This window comes from Salvelinus alpinus, chromosome 11 (genome assembly GCF_045679555.1).
Source record: "Salvelinus alpinus chromosome 11, SLU_Salpinus.1, whole genome shotgun sequence".
Lineage (NCBI taxonomy): Eukaryota > Metazoa > Chordata > Actinopteri > Salmoniformes > Salmonidae > Salvelinus > Salvelinus alpinus.
Window position 1 is genome coordinate 38943684 of NC_092096.1, and position 17732 is coordinate 38961415.

The window sequence follows — 17732 nt, forward strand, 5'->3', positions numbered from 1 at the left end:
ACAGGTGCACAGGCAATTGTGAGAAGGCAGCAGCCATTAGCCCTCTATGTCCATTGTGGAGCACACTGTGTAAATCTGATTACACAGGCTTGCTGCTCAGCCTCCCCACTGATCCGGGATTCCCTTTCTTGGGTCCATCAGTTAGGTGTCCTCTATGGCCAGTCAGGAAAGTTTAAGAGCATGTTTGAATCAATTGCCACGTCCAAAGAAACACATCTGCCCATCCGGAAACCCCTATGTCCAACAAGGTGGACTGTGCGGAATAATGCTATTAGAGCTGTGCTAGGGAAGTATGAGCGGGTACTAAGCAGCCTAGAGGAGAGTAGTTTTTAGTACATGACAGTACACTTACAAATTATTTATTTCATGTTATTTTATTTAAAATTGCATACTTTGTGCGACGCACTTGTCCATAGCTGCTGTTTGAAGAGTTGAGACACTGACTGAAGGATATTTTGTTTGATTTATTTGGGTTTTTCATTGAAGTAGTTATTTTGCTTTTAGAACTGTACTTATTTTAAGCTTTTTGTTCTTGTAAAGATATTGTAGTAGACTCAGGCCAGTGGCACATTTAATGACTATATAAATGTATCAGAAAAAGTAAAATTAAAAGGTCAATTCAATACGGAGACTAACTTTGTGATGGTTCTCAATGGAGACTCTTTTAGATGAGATCACACCATGTTCATTGTATTTATGAAAACTACACCCATACAGTGTACAGTACCATTGCTACCTACTGGCCTTTCTTGATATTGCTAGTTGTAAGTACGAATACCTGCATACATACTGGACTGGTAAGGAGCACTGCTATAACTATTATTAGTAGTAGTATTATAATGATTTAAACATTTGAACAAGTTGGTTAAACCCTTCAGTTAACTACTGTACCTATCAATTATTCAGTTGTAGGAATTATGGTTCCTCAATATACATTTAACATATTACAACGTAGGCTATGTGTTACAGCACTACTTTTGGTGTCCCCCTCAGGAATTGCTCTTGAGAAAATGTAATGTAATTGTCCCCTCCAAGGTTGATATCAGATTTTCGCCCCTGCAGACAGCACATACTTCATATCGGCCAGGGCTTGCAGAGCCAGGGCTCAGAATTGTTTTTGGAGAAAGTAGGCTAGGTGATTTACTACCAATAATTCATAGGTGGAAATCAATTGAGTTTTATCTGCAGTTCATTTTTGGTAGGCAGCAGCTCACTGTTGACTTCATAAAAAGCTGAACGTTTGAGGCCTTCCCGACTGCTGCTCTCTGGGATTACGACCTGAGAATTTGACTGGGAGAGTTCATAAGCAGTCAGAACAGTGACCTTGAGAGTGTATTTAAACTTCATAACAACGTCATGAGAGTTTACAGGCTAACCACTTACTAGTATGGTCAGTGACTTTATCTTGCCACTAAGGGGCTTCTCCTGCCATTTCGCTTTATTATTACGTTTCATAATGCTCTCTGACTGAATCTACAACCTTCACTTTGCCTGTGTGTGTGTGTGTGTGTGTGTTCTCTCCCAGTCAATACAGGGGGAAGAACGGTAATTGAAGGAGAACAAGGGTGTAGGTACACAATTACACCCCTCTACCCTCCGAGCGCCCCACCAAGACGTTGATGCCACGGTAATTAAAGTGAGTCACCAGGAGAGGAGGGTCAGCTTCCTCTACATCCCATAATGTAGACACACATTTTATACACCAACACAACAGAGAATCAATAGAGACGCAATAAGTAATATCCTGCTATTATTGACTCCTAGTGTTATCCTAACAGAGCACACCACAACAAAGTACATACATCAACAAGCATCTAAATCAATGGCAGGGTCTGATAGTGGTGGATACAGAGGTACAGAGGTAGCCCTCCATCTCTCCCTTCATAATTTCCTCCCTCTCGCTAACGCTTTGAGGTAAACAAAATAAAAGCCACTGCCAGACCACACACACAAGGGCGCACGAAGTCTGTGTGGCTCGTCGATAGGGCTGGAGAGTGTTGACCACCAGCTAAATTCTAAAGTCCTCATATGACCTTAAGGAAATAGCTGATTAGTAGAATCAAGTGAAAAGCCAGGGCCACTCCAGAGCTACTGTCTGTCTCTCTCTCTGTCTGTCTCTCTCTCTCTGTGTGTGTGTGTGTGTGTGGTGTGGTGTGTGTGTGTGTGTGTGTGTGTGTGTGTGTGTGTGTGTGTGTGTGTGTGTGTGAGAGAGAGAGAGAGAGAGAGAGAGAGAGAGAGAGAGAGCAAAAGAGAGACGGAAAGACAGAGAAGGAGATAATGAGAGGTGCATGATAAAATAAACTGCCCCCCCCCCCCATCAATCTATTAGAATGTCATTCGATTTCACTATAAAACATTGATTCAGTGTTGTTGTCCATTAATTTACTCCAATTAGGGGAGGGGTGGTAGGGTTAGGGGAAAATATATTATAAATAAATATATATATTTAAAATAATATACATTTATGTAAAATATATATACAGTTGAAGTCGGAAGTTTATATACACCTTAGACATTTCATTTCTGGTAAAAATCCCGTGTCTCAGGTCAGTTAGGATCACCACTTTATTTTAAGAATGTGAAAAGTCAGAATAATAGTAGAGAGAATGATTTATTTCAGCTTTTATTTCTTTCATCACATTCCCAGTGGGTCAGAAGTTTACATACACTCAATTAGTATTTGGTAGCATTGCCTTTAAATTGTTTAACTTGGGTCAAACGTTTTGGGTAGCCTTCCACAAGCTTCCCACAATAAGTTGGGTGAATTTTGGCCCATTCCTTCTGACAGAGCTGGTGTAACTGAGTCAGATTTGTAGGCCTCCTTGCTCGCACACGGTTTTTCTGTTCTGACCACACATTTTCTATAGGATTGAGATCATGGCTTTGTGATGGCCACTCCAATACCTTGACTTTGTTGTCCTTAAGCCATTTTGCCACAACTTTGGAAATATGCTTGGGGTCATATTCCATTTGGAAGACCAATTAGCGACAAAGCTTTAACTTCCTGACTGATGTCTTGACATGTTGCTTCAATATATCCACATCATTTTCCAACCTCATGATGCCATCTATTTTGTGAAGTGCACCAGCCCCTCCTGCAGCAAAGCACCCCCACAACACGATGCTGCCACCCCCGTGCTTCACGGTTGGGATGGTGTTCTTCAGCTTGCAAGCGTCCCCCTTTTTCCTCCAAACATAACGATGGTCATTATGGCCAAACAGTTCTATTTGTGTTTCATCAGACCAGAGGACATTTCTCCAAAAAGTACGATCTTTGTCCCCATGTGCAGTTGCAAACCGTAGTCTGGCTTTTTTATGGCGGTTTTGGAACAGTGGCTTCTTCCTTGCTGAGCGGCCTATAGATACTTTTGTACCCGTTTCCTCCAGCATCTTCACAAGGTCCTTTGCTGTTGTTCTGGGATTGATTTACACTTTTCGCACCAAAGTACGTTCATCTCTAGGAGACAGAACGAGTCTCCTTCCTGAGCGGTATGACGGCTGTGTGGTCCCATGGTGTTTATACTTGCGTACTATTGTTTGTACAGATGAACGTGGTACCTTCAGACGTTTGGAAATTGCTCCCAAGGATGAACCAGACATGTGGAGGTCTACAATTTTCTTTCTGAGGTCTTGGCTAATTTCTTTTAATTTCCCCATGATTTCAAGCAAAGAGGCACTGAGTTTGAAGGTAGGCCTTAAAATACATCCACAGGTACACCTCCAACTGACTCAAATTATGTCAATTAGCCTATCAGAAGCTTCTAAAGCCATGACATCATTTTCAGGAATTTTCCAAGCTGTTTAAAGGCACAGTCAACTTAGTGTATGTAAACTTCTGACCCACTGGAATTGTGATACAGTGAATTATAAGTTAAATCATCTGTCTGTAAACAATTGTTGGAAAAATAACTTGTGTCATGCACAAAGTAGATGTCCTAACCGACTTGCCAAAACTATAGTTTGTTCACAAGAAATGTTTAGAGTGGTTGAAAAACGAGTTTTAATGACTCCAACCTAAGTGTATGTAAACTTCTGACTTCAACTGTATGTGTGTTTCCTGTCCTTCATGAGATCACCAAATGAAACACACTAGACATGACTGTCCCTTAAGTGTCCACAGACCATTCCCACATTCTCAAAAATAGAAATATTGTTTAATTATTCAAGCTGTTGATGCCCAAGGGTCTCTCTGTGTCCCACAGTTTACATTCCAATCTCGAACACTACAGAGCATAGAGGCAGCGTATTTTATGACCGCCCATAAAACAGCCGACTTCCCACACTCCCCCTCTACGAGAGAGAGAGAGCACTCTGTAGAGTGGACCCACTGTAACCTGATCCTTCAGATCGTCATAGAAGAGTTATGACAGCAACTAGGCTTCTCCAAATCTGCACTCTGATGCCTACCAAACTTGCCAACAGCCAATAGCTAATAGTGGGTACTCAGACACCCTGTTGTCTCTCTAATCATCTCTGACATCAATGCAAATGCAACGAAATTCAAATCAAACACTTTGTGAGACCCTGAGTTTGAGTGTAATAGGGTTACTTGTTGCGCAGCGAGTCAGCTCCTCATAGCTGGTTGATGCCTGGAATGAAATAAGTGTTCCTATAAGTCCATGTTGCGCAACATGTCTATGGACTATGCTATGCATTTGAGAGAGAAAAACAGAGTGTTTACATTTACATTTAAGTCATTTAGCAGACGCTCTTATCCAGAGCGACTTACAAGTGTTGATGGCCTCCATTAAAAAAAGGGAGGATCCCATCAGCTTCCTATAGGCTAGGCCTACTACATATTTACTTTGAAACTTTCCTAATATTAAGCACACTGCTTCGCTTTACAACTGGAGTAGCCTACATGGCTGGCAAGAAAATGAACTGCAGGAAACGCGTCCGGAATTCACTATTCAAGTGCAAACGGGTGACGTCTTTTTTACCGTGTCCCTGTTCCGACAGGTGCATTAAAATGGCCCATTCCAAACGGTCCACAGGGATGCTGGCCCATATTGACTCCAATGCTTCCCAAAGTTGTATCAAGTTGGCTGGATGTCCCTTGGACCATTCTTGATACACACGTGAAACTGTTGAGCGTGATAAACCCAGCAGAGTTGAAGTTCTTGACACAAACCGGTCCGCCTGGCACCTACTACCATTCCCCATTCAAAGGCACTTAAATCTTTTGTCTTGCCCATTCACCCTCTGAATGGCACACATAACTCAATCCATGTCTCAAGGCTTAAACCTTCTTGTCTCCTCCCCTCCATCTACACTGATTGAAGTGGATTTAACAAGTGACATCAATAAGGGATCATAGCTTTCACCTGGATTCACCTGGTCAGTCAATGTTTTGCATACTCAGTGTATAGTGCACTACTTTTGATTAGGACCCATAGGGATCTGGTCAAACATAGGGATTAGGGTGCCATTTGGGAGATAGCCAAGGTAGTAACACTTTATGGTTTAATTAGGAAGTAGAATAGAGAGAGGGTGCTGTGTTTTTATGTCCTTACAAAACGCCTTCCTTGGCTCAGTGCTGTGCTGTAGCATGGTGTATTATACTGTACGTGACGGAACAAAGGAGAGTAGTTTGTTAGATAACAGCCTACCTGTGAACTAGGATGTTCTAGCGTTTAAGCAGCTCCCTCTGGAGCACATGTACAATAAAACAAAAATTTAAAAAAAGATAACAGGCTACCTTAGATGATGCACTGCTGAGGCAAAGGAACACAATACAGGACACATACACCTGCTTCCTACATAGAACCAGTCCTTCGGTGCCGCAGTCATTTTTATCTCTCCGATACTTCATGGATCAATTCATGTCATTGACGAACCCTCAAGTCCACCGCCAGTTCATAGTCAGACAGAAAAGGGGCAGACACTGTGGCCCTTCAGGGCCAAGCCACAGAGTTCTGCACCATTGTCCTATTGCAGCCTTTCAGAGGCTAGCTAGGTCCTACAATCTGAGGGGAGGGATGGAAAGAAGTAGAGGACTTATAAAGGATGGTTTGTTAACAAGGCTTTTGTTTAGTAAAAGTTCAGAGGAACGGGCTCATTGCTCTGAGCTGCTGACAGACAGAGAGATTGAGCGATAAAGACCCAGAGGCTCAGGCTACAGAGGAGAGGACTGACAGAGATTGATGACCTCTACTGGATAGGGTCTTATGAAGGAACACAATGGGAGAATAATACACACACGATGCGCTGTGAGTGAGTGAAATGTGACAATTTGTGTGAATGCATGTGAGCATTTTGTGTGTGTGCGCGCACAGTATGTGTGCGTACGTACGTGTGTGTTTGTGGTGTGTGTGTACCTGGTAGGTGTCCCAGAGGCGTATAGTGCAGCGTAACGGCAGCTCTCTCATCAGCAGGTTGTTCATCCAACGGAAGGCAAACTGGAGATACTCCACTTCATACTGCTGCATGTGGACGTGCACCATTTCTGAAACACACCCATACACACAGACTCGTTAAACTGAAACACACACACACTTCCGTCAAACAGTGATCAACGCACGCACATACAGTATGCACGCACACGCCCGTCAGACACTGATGAACACACACATGCGCAATTCACATGGACAGCCGCTGATAATCTTCTGATATCCACAGCACACACACACACACACAGCTTTCTCATTCCACCGATGATGGCTGGGCGGTCAGACAATACAGCAGTAATTGCATAGTTAGTTGTCAGTGGACCTCTCAAAGAACATTAAAGCTACTATAGAGCTAGGGAGAAAGACAGCATTATAACAGTGTGTGTTGCGTGCATGCGTGCGCGTGTGTGTATTACTGGGAGCGATTGACACTGGGAGCAGGGAGGGAGAGGCGAAAGACCGCAACCAACCAAGCCGACTTGTGCTATAGTAGACTAATAGCTGCCATTGCTAGGTTATTTATCATCAAATATGATGACGTAGTACGAGTCTTGACTGCATCAAACCGGGAGAAGCTAGTTAACCTAGCTATAGTTAGCTAGCTAGGCAAAATTGAGGGTACAGTACATGCGCTTTCTCATCCGCTTTCTCATTTCTCAACTCCATTTAGAATATTAAGTAGCAGCCTACCTGTTGGCTCTTGGTCGTTGTATTCTATACCTCTCTTTTAACTTTTAATTTCATCTTCCATTGATTAGATACACCATATACGCAAAAGTATGTGAGACACCCGTTTAAATTAGTGGATCTGGCTATTTCAGCCACACCAGTTGCTAAAAGGTGTATAAAACCGAGCACACAGCCATGCAATCTCCATAGACAAACATTGTAGAATGGCCTTACTGAAGACCTCAGTGACTTCCAACGTAGCACCGTCATAGGATGCCACCTTTCCAACAAGTTAGCTTGTCAAATGTATGCCCTGTTAGAGCTGCCCCAGTCAACTGTAAGGGTTTTTACTGTGAAATGGAAAGGTCTAGGAGCAACAATGGCTCAGCCGTGAAGTGGTAGGCCACACAAGCTTACAGAACGGGGCCGCCGAGTGCTGAAGCGCGTAGCGAGTAAAAATTGCCTGCCCTCGATTGCGACACTCACTAACGAGTTCCAAACTGCCTCTGGAAGCAACGTCATCACAAGAACTATTCGTCAGGAGCCTCATGAAATGGGTTTCCATGGCCGAGCATCAATTACGTTGTAGACGATTCTGTGCTTCCAACTTTGTGGCAAATGTTCGGGGAAGGCCCTTTCCTGTTTCCGCATGACAATGCCCCTTGTGCACAAAGCCAGGTCCATACAGAAATGGTTTGTTAAGATCGGTGTGGAAGAACTGGTCTGCACAGAGCCCTGACCTCAACCCCATCGAACACCTTTTGGGCTGAATTGGAAAGCAGACTGCGAGCCAGGTCTAATCAGCCAACATCAGTGCCCAGCTTCACTAATGTGCTTGTGGCTGAATGGAAGCAAGTCCCCGCAGCAATATTCCAACATCTAGTGAAAAGTCTTCCCAGAAGAGTGGAGGCTGTTATAGCAGCAAAGGGGGGACCAACTCCATATTAATGCCCATGATTTTGGAATGAGATGTTCGACGAGCAGGTGTCCACATACTTTTGGTCATGTAGTGTATCTCCTAACTTTTGCCACACACACACAGGGCTTTATGACTGCAGCCTATTGCCACTTTGATGACTTGTGATTGGCCAACAACAAGCTACAAGCGTCACGCTCCACTTGTGAAAAGCAAGAGCAGCCGCATAAATGATCAAATGTCTCTCGCTCGCTCTCTACTGCAGCAGTCACGTTCGGGATCTGTACGGGCCCTTCCGGACTAGTCAGTTAAAATTACACATACCTGAGACCCGCGACAATCATATCAGATCCGACCCGTTACATTATTTAGAGTTCTGTATCCGGAACGCTTCGTGTCCCGGATTAGGTCGAGAAGACCTCTAGTGTGCATAAATCAGAGACTCTCACACAACCAATCCGTTTGTTTGCATCAACAGAATGACCAGGGGAGTGCAACTAGTTTTTCTTCACACACAATAAATGAATGCAACACATTCGGCAGAAAATAGCTTCATTTTCATCAGATGAAAAGAGAAGTGCCACACTATTTAGCCAGCAGCCACACATAAGTACATTAGCTTACAGGGGGGGAAAAAACAAGATGCACGGCCATCCAATTCCTCATGTTTATCATAGAAGAATGTAGCCAGCTACATTTCCTAAAGTTTTGCTTGAAGTTCATCTTGCATTTTAACTTCCCGGAGAAAAGCACGCATTAACGTGACCCCTGCTGTACCCATCGCGATTCACTTCGTTTGTCACCCGACACATGTCAACGCACATCAACACTTCACATTAGTTCATTCTCGCATGCACACCCACACAAACACTCTCAGAGGGTGAGGTAAACAGTGAACACTCTCCCCTTTTGCTCTCTCGTCTCCACAGTTTAATTATCACATAGCTATGCTCCGCGTAAACAACTTAGGCCTACCCTCATTAACAGTGAATAAATCACAGTAATATATCACTTCCAAACAGCTTCCCTAATAAGAGGCAACAAACACTTTTGAGGAAATAAATATAAAACATCTTGAAATTATACTTCTCAGATGTAGTCAGAGGAGTTGGCTTGGCTAAAGTACACTCAGATTGGGTACCAGGCTAAGACTAATGGTAAGAAGAGTAGAGAAAAAGAGTAAAGTGAGTGAGTGAGTGAGTGAGTGAGTGAGTGAGTGAGTGAGTGAGTGAGTGAGTGAGTGAGTGAGTGAGTGAGTGAGTGAGTGAGTGAGTGAGTGAGTGAGTGAGTGAGTGAGTGAGTGAGTGAGTGAGTAGAGAGAGAGAGAGAGAGAGAGAGAGAGAGAGAGAGAGAGAGAGAGAGAGAGAGAGAGAGAGAGACTAAGTAGTGAGTGAGAGTGAGAGAGTTGTCTGAGTTCCTCCTGGTCCCCTGGAAGTTAATTAGTTAGTTATTGTTTATCTGTTCTAGAGCCAGTAGAGGAGAGGAACAGCTGTTATAGCTAGGGAAGGAAGACCGAGAGAGTAAGATGATTATTAGTGTTTGCTTCAGTACTACGGAACCACTCTTTCTGCTCCCTCTCTCTCTGCTCTCTCTCTTTCTGCAATAGAGAACATTATTTTACTCCGTTACAAACCCAGGGAGGAGGGAAGCACCTGCTTTGTATTGGTTGAGGGTGAATTCAGTCAAGCCTGTGGTTGAAATCATTTGCCCCAAAAAGTACTTTACCAGATCAAAATCAAAGTCAGTGGTAATTAACTCATCAATTCTGTTTGCGAGTAGTCAGACTATAATATGGTAAAGAAGATGGCAGGACTGTTTGTTTAGTAGAGAGTTGTGTCGAGAGTTTAGCATCCGGGCAGACTCCGACTGGCAGCGCACGGCCCGCTAGGTAGATTCGGTCTGCGGGAGGACAGTTGGAGGTCAGGGGTCAGAGAAAAGACAAGTGATGGCGCTGAGATGCATTCTGCTGAGCTCCACACTTCTCCCTGACTTCTGCTCTCCTCCATCTATCCAATAATTACATCAACGCCGTGACCCCCTCTTTCGCTTTCCGCATTCTCTCTCCCGCTCTCGTGCGCACTCTATAGTCCCTCATCTCTCTCCTCTTTCTTTTCTCAGATGTATTTTTCTTCATCCATCTCTTTCCCCTTCCCCCTTTCTTTACTCCTCTCTTTTCCTCCCTCTCCCTCCCTCTTAGCTACGTTTTCAGTGTGCATGCCTGTCTGAATGGGCTCTCTGCGCAGCTTTTTCTACTACTTTACCAGACCTCCGGGACTCTGACAGCATGCACCCTGAACGATAGGTCCTCTATAGAAATAATTTCCCGTGACATACCGACAGCGTGTCTTTTTGCGTCTGTGACAGCTCTGCCGTTGTCCTTGTCACGTTTCAGTGTCAGACAAAGTTGATTACATAAGGAGATTGATAGACACACCACAACAAGCCCTCTTAGCTTTAGTGAAAACTGTGCATCCTATATTCTTGAGTGTGTGTGTGAGTGTCTGTACTCTATATCCCAGGATGACAGTTGACAGTGTGACTGTCTGTATGCCAGGCTATCCAGTTCTTTCTCTCTGTGCTCTTAGTGATGGCATTTGTCACAACAGCAGGAACGCGTCATTCAGTGACGACTATGCACTGACGACTATGATCTCAACCATCGACCAGGGACTCCAGTGTCCATGATCAAAGTCAAATTCAGCTATAAAGAAGAACTCCCTCATAATCTCACAAAACTCTTCAAGGCACATATTTGATGCAAATTAATTAATGCATATTCAAGTTGCTTTTATGGTAAACAATATAGCAATATGCATAGTGCTGCTAAGACGGTAGAGGAAAGCCAAGCTCTATGGGCCTGTGTGAATCAATAGGTTGTGTGTAGGTGGACTGAGAGGTCTAGAGGAGATGAGAGGAGCTCAGCGGAGAGGCAGAGAGATCAAAGGTGGGGGGACTGCAGGTTGATGAATCCTCACAGCAGAGACGTGATGTCAGAACAACATGAAGCTCGGCCATGGACCTGTAATCACCGGCATACTTAAGAGAGAGTGTGAAAGACACACGCAGGGAAGCACGCACAGTCACACAAACACACACACACACAAAATCATGCGCATACACACGGAATAATACCATCTAACATCTTCAAACAAAAGGAAACATATAAGGTTTTTCTTCATAGATACACTAGTCAACTTTTATCTAAAATTCTATTCAGACTTCTGCCTCAACAATCGAACCATGGGAGTCTTACATGTACATGACTCAGAGTGCAGAAACCATGCTGTTTCTCTCCTTCATTTGCATAAATAAATTCACCTTGAGCAATTTCCATGCTGATGAACCCTGAATGTATTCTGTATTCACACAGAACAGAGAGCGAGAGAGATGAGGAAAAATGTACAAACCTTACAGAGAGACACATAAAATAAAATATATTTTAAAATGTCATTTTAGGGGGTAGATCAGGTTTAATATTTCAGATAGATTGTAGCTTCCGGTGAACATTAGCGCGCCGGTAGAAATTACACGCTTTAGTGCCACGATAAGAAAACGGGGCTATCGTTTAATACTGTCGTTAATTTAGAGCGAAGCCCCTGATTGTTGCTAAAAGCACCCGGCGACGGTTCTGCCTTTTGGCTCCTGAGTAGAGGGGATGAAATGAATTGTATAATGAGGGAGCAGGGGCAGCCAGGGGTGGAGAGGTGAAGAGTTCCACAGATTAGAGACGGCTCTGTTTTAGGTATAGAGTCAAAGGGGGGGAATCAGGGCCTCAGAGAGAAGATCAACAGGTTAGGAGGATCAGGACTAAGTGGCTAGAGAGTTAACTCCCCTTGTGTCCCATGTCCGACAAGGGTCATCTCACGCTACACTACCACTCAACAGCCTAATGGTCCAACTGAGAGCAACTGATAGAGCGGCCCATAACTAAATGGACATAAACCTCCATACCTGTCTGCATTTCCCAACACTTCCAGAAAACGGTGTCTAACTCACTGACTAATGTCACCTGTAACATGAAAAGTGAGTATAAAGGACATCTTTAGCTGTGGTAGGCTAAACGCTTAAAAAAAACGACCTCCCCCTTTTGGCTTAAACTAGGTTTTGTTCCCGTCCCACTCTCCTGGATTGAAGGTAACCGTTTTCTCCTCCTCATTTAACTAGAGCACACCCTGTGCACTACCACCTCAGCGCATTCCTTTTAATTGTGAATGCACTCATCTCCGTGCCTGGTTCTGTTTAAAGGGCCTGAGAGCTATGATGGTAGCGTGGGCCGCGACGGAGCAGGGGAACATGGGGGATTACAGGACGAGATAGGGGGCTGTCGTCGATCACGTGGAGGGACAAACTCAACACACATCTATATGCACACACACACACACCACCTTATCTCTGCTTAAAAGAGATATAGATAAATTCCATTAGTACATAGCTTCCATACTGTACTGCACATACAGGAGCCCATCTTTCTACTCTTCACAAACTCCTTGTGGCATATAACATGTGAATACCCATCTAATCAACACATCTATCAACGTATGAACCCCGTTCTTAAAAAGCACAAAACAAAATGTGCAATCTCTACCGCCACGACACCCTGGTCAGGCAGCTAATGACAGACAGCAGTGACCCTAAGGCGGCTACTGTGCGGTGAGTGAACACAATGGCATGACTGACTGATTTCTAAAGCTATCGTGAGTGAACACATTGGCATCGACTCCTTTCTAAAGCTCCACACTGCCCGGGCCATCCATCCATCCGCGGGAGTGTATTTCTAAAGAGCGGAGAGAGAAGACGAGCTGCCGCGTCCCTGCATCGGTCGGTCAAACGTAAACAAAGCCCAGAGAGAGGGAGAGAGAAGGGGAAAGGAAATGGAACAGAGGGAGATCGATGCTGTTGGGGGGGGTGGCTTTGTGTGTGATCTGATTCCCATTTCTGTAATAGCCTCACACCAGCCTCTGTCTTTTAGAGAAACACAGCCCCACACAAAGGACGAGAGGATAGAGAGGAGAAGAGATGTGTATTACTCCTGCTGTGTTGTGTGGAGAGGAGAGGAGATCAGGCCCTGAGAGAGAAGAGAGGAATGCCATGTGGAGGACGAAGAGGAGATTTGAGGGACGCACAGTCCCACACACGGTTAGGGTGCATGCGACCCCTGTCTTAGTCAGAAGTGAAAAATGTACTCTTCATATTCCATTATAACCCTATAGCCTCTTCAGCTTGAATCTATTTCTCTGCACACTGTAGCCTATATTTTAGATGTAGTGCACACGTACAAAGGCATGCATGTCTAAAAGGCACGCAATGCTCTTGTCAAACCCTTACAAAAGTAGCATGGCTGACACATGGGTCGCGCGGCAGCCAGGCTGTTACAATAGCGGACGTCTTTCGTACCAGCTATCGTCATATCATTCTGGCAAATCAACTATAATACTATAAGTACAACTATCTGTCCTTGAATATACCAAGCTTGAATAACCTCTAGCGCGTGACAGAATCGGAGCGAATCTCAAAACATACTCAACTGCCTCAGTGGGCGTATAAAGTATAAGATCACTGCACTCGTTCAGTTCTACGGCCTGAACTAAAGTGAACATTCTCTGAAACATTCTGTGGAAGTCTGAAATAAATAATATAAAGTTAGATATTCAATGAGGGGGGAGTACAGCAGGTACCCCTCCACGCCTCCGCCCCTCATCCCTTCATTCCTCCATCCTTCCACTTCTCCTCCCCCGTAATAATGCAGGCCTGTAATAACAGAGCTGGAGGAAGCAGGACACTGCCACAGGGGGACAGGACCCATTGGCTCCCACTGTCTCTCTGCTCTGAGATGTACAGATGAGATGGTACGGTAGGCAGAGACCTGGTTATACTAGAACAGGGGTAGGCAACCATGTTCCATCTAGGCACCACACCTGACCAACTGAGCTAATTGATCAGTTCAGTGATTGCCTAAATTCAACACACCTGGTCTTCCAGGTCGGTTAAATCCAAAACATTTAGTGCGCTGCGGGACTAGGGTCACCTACCCCTGTACTAAAATAACCAGGGTGCTTGTTTTGACCCGAGACGGGTCGTTCACCCGATTTGTCAGGGGAATATTGTGGCCTATTTGAGGTTGAACGTTCACTCCTCTGCTAAATTCAGCAGGGACTGGTCAGAGAGCCTAGACGATGCTCTCTGCTATATAGGCTACTGTACTCTATGGACCTAGTGCTACACAGAGGCAGAGAAAAGGGAGCGTTCTTGAGGCATCGTGCCAAACCGTTTTCCTCTCTCCACCCCTGTTGATTTGAGAGGCAAGTGTGGGTGGTTGAGGGTCCAGGCAGGGCTGTGCTCTCCCGCTCGCTCTATTCCTCTCTGTTCTGTTTCCCCCTCTTCTCTCTCTGGTCTCTCTTTCCCTGCGGTGTGTTTGTGCTTTTCTTTCTACTCGCTCGCTCTACTCTCTCTCCTTTGCTCTCTGTTTGAGGGAGATAAAGGCAGGTGAGCTGGCAGTGTTTGGGCTGAAGGGCAGGCAGGGAGAGACTGAAGGACGGACCTGAGCCGCTGACACAGAGCAGACGAGTCACCGGGTAGGACGGGATGAAGCGTTAATGCAATCAGACACTGGGGTGAGATCAGCACCACCCCACCACCTCTCCCCTCGCCTCCGTCACAGAGTGGTCAAATTGGACTGTATAAGCCAAGGTATCAGGAATTACAAGACTCTGCTGTAAGTCCGTATAACACAACGACACAGATCAGTTTCTGTATTATCATCATCAGGTAGAGATCAGTTTCTCATGTCATCACACATTTGATATGCATGTAATTTAATCTTATCAGCATCACTGCAAAGGACAATGCAAGGTGAGGTCAATTCACCATTACACTGTTAACTCGTAAGGCACCTTGAAAAGCCCTATAAAATGCAGCATCATTAGTATCTAATATAATTACAGGGGGAAATGAGAAAATACCTCTTCATACAGTGTAGTCTGGGCAGATATTGTGGTTGCTGTTCCAGCATGACGTGGCTATTCAGCTGTATGACCACAATGTGTCTTTGCTGATGGCATCACGAGTGAGGGACAGTTTAGGTCTTTCTCTCACCATCTCTCACACCACCTCCACGCCCTCCTTCCCATCCCATTTTTCTCTGTCGCGTCCAGACGCTCTGGACAGAGATTCTGTCATGTCCATGTGGTGCTAAGAAAGCTCCTTCCTTTCTGTCACCTGACAGGGTAAAGCCATATGGCTGAGGAGCCAGAGGAGAGCCAGAGGTGTGCTTCAGGAGCATGTCTGAACATCAGGGCCACAGCCCATCAAGTAGCACCAATCTGGGCAGACCATCTTTCAGTGGTACACCTCCAGCCCTGGCTAGCACACCCCGTATAACATCAAAGACTGTGGTAGGGGAAACATACACAGTGGTAATAGGATCAAATACAACCTGGTTTGTGTACCACATAGAGCAAGAGACTAAGGCTGATATGTGTCTCTGAAGGAAGGGAATGTAGCAAGGGCACTGATCTATCTCTTCACCACAGCTGTTGCATCTGATGCTTTCTTCCCATCTTCCCTTTTTCTCTCGCTCTTCTTCACTGGCTCCATGTCCTCCTCTTCCTTTTTCTCAAATTTTTTCTTGTGCCCTGCTGTTCTCCGCACTCTGAACAGTTTCCTCTTTTCAAGATGTAAATTCCAGTGTTGAATGGTGGTTAGGTGGTTATTTTTAAGTCACTCTGGGCTTTGCAGGACTGTTGTTACACTGTGCCATTATCCCAAAATGACCACCTTGGAGCCATGTCCTGTGTCAGGTTTAATCAGCTAGCAGAGAGCTGGCAGAGTGGTGCTGCATAACATCTCCCCTGGAACAGCCCTAATGGATCTAGTTACACAGAGGTGGAAATCAATCCACAGCAACTCATACATGTACACGGACATACTCACACACATATACATGCATGGGCAAACACACACACTGATATGCACACGCACGTGTATTTGATTATTTGTTATTTAAATAGTTATTTCCTGTCTATTTGAGTCTTTGTGGCCTGTATTTTCAAATACTTTCCTATAAACAGCCTACTACTTTAAAGTATTTTCAGAAACATATTTCGAAATACATTATTTAAAATACCAAACAGATCTGGTTCAAATGCATGTACTTCCTAGATGTAGAAATAAATGTGGAAATGTAAAAATAGATGTACTTCCTAAATTAAGAAAGCTAAATCAAGCTACTTTCTAAGTTATATCACAGACTCTGCTGGTGATCCGTCTACATTTTGGAAAACAGTTAATGCACTGAAGCGTGGCAATTCCTCTCCTTCCCTGCGTAAGCAAGTTGTGTCAGACTCTGGCATCATTACTGAGAAAAATAAGATAAGTGATGCTTTCACCATTTTATCTCGGCAGGCTTTTTATTTTAAGAAATGGAGGTTTAATCGACCCTGGGCAGTCAGTCGACTGCTATTCCCTCTCCCAGCCTCCACTTGGCTCGTTGGAAGATCAGTCAACTTCTAGTGAATATGTTTTCATTTTCAACAACCAGGGCTTGACATTAACTTTTTTTAGCCACTTGTCCTTTGGACAAGTAGGACAGATTTTTTTTACTTGTCCGAAAGCTGAAGTCACAAAATAAAACGTCTAACACCATCAGCCAAAAGTGTGACTGAAAATGAGTGAAGTACATAGGATGAAATGGAAAAAAAAATGCTGCGCTTGCCCATAGACCACGTGTCAAACTCGTACCACGGAAGGCCGAGTGTCTGCGGGTTTTCGCTCCTCCCTTGTGCTTGATTGATGAATTAAGGTCACTGATTAGTAAGGAACTCCCCTACCTGGTTGTCTAGGTCTCAATTGAAAGGAAAAAACTATAACCAGCAGACAATAGGCCCTCCATGGAATGTTTGACACCCCTGCCATCCCCCTAGCGGCCATCCAAAATAACGTACAAACTCATTTATTACATTTTTTAAAGAAAAAAGACTGCTACGCATTTGACGGCATGCTATTGGAAGGACGAGAAGAATCATGACATTGACAAAATACATTTAGCTGAGCCAAATCTTTTCGAATAGCTTATTTCACTCTGGTGGAGCTGTGACACGAACGAGATGTGATGTGTAGTAGCCTAGGCCTATCTGGCTATCTTTGTCTGCCAAAGTGTGCAGATGGAGCGAGTGACACAGTCAACGAGCCTCGCTAGCAGTGCGTCTTAAGCTGGGCTGTAAATCATCATGGGCTGCAGAGCAACTGGAAAATTATAAACTGATTTGCATTTTATCCTCATCCTCTTCTCTTATTAGGCCAAAGCTACTATATGCATTGTAAGTAGGTTGCACATTGCTAGAATAATATGGAAATAGGCATAGGCCAACTACTCATTTCATTTCATAAGCATTCCTCAGCTGAAGCCTAAGTTTTTGACTCCTCATTGGATTTTTCAAACTTGGTATTTTTTGCTCAACTTCACTTCTTGTGAACTAAAATATTTGTAAATCAAAATAAATCTGTGAATGAGAAAAGCATAGACTCCGACTTCCATAATTCATCTCATTTAAAAGCTGCAACTTTAGGACATTAAACACTCAAATATTTTGGAAAATACTCTTCATAACTTTAATTTGTCTTAATGCTTTTATGATACTTTATTTGGTTTATAAGGCTTTTGGTTGTTTGGTTCACAATGGCAAGGAAGGATTTTTTTGGGGCCTCGTATGCATAATTTCTGTCTTATAATGCTTTGCTCAACTATTGTTTCTTCTCTCTCT

The 17732-nt window shown here is 44.2% G+C and overlaps 1 protein-coding gene across 2 annotated transcripts in view; it reads right to left on the minus strand.

Annotated features, from left to right (window-relative positions):
• The window catches only part of LOC139534114 (TBC1 domain family member 22A-like), a 203033-nt gene that overhangs the window by 62258 nt on the left and 123043 nt on the right, over positions 1 to 17732 (minus strand). For both annotated transcript variants that reach the window (XM_071332882.1, XM_071332881.1), the window contains exon 12: positions 6318 to 6445. In XM_071332882.1, the coding sequence (XP_071188983.1) occupies positions 6318 to 6445 (128 nt within the window). The remainder of the gene's footprint in view (positions 1 to 6317; positions 6446 to 17732) is intronic.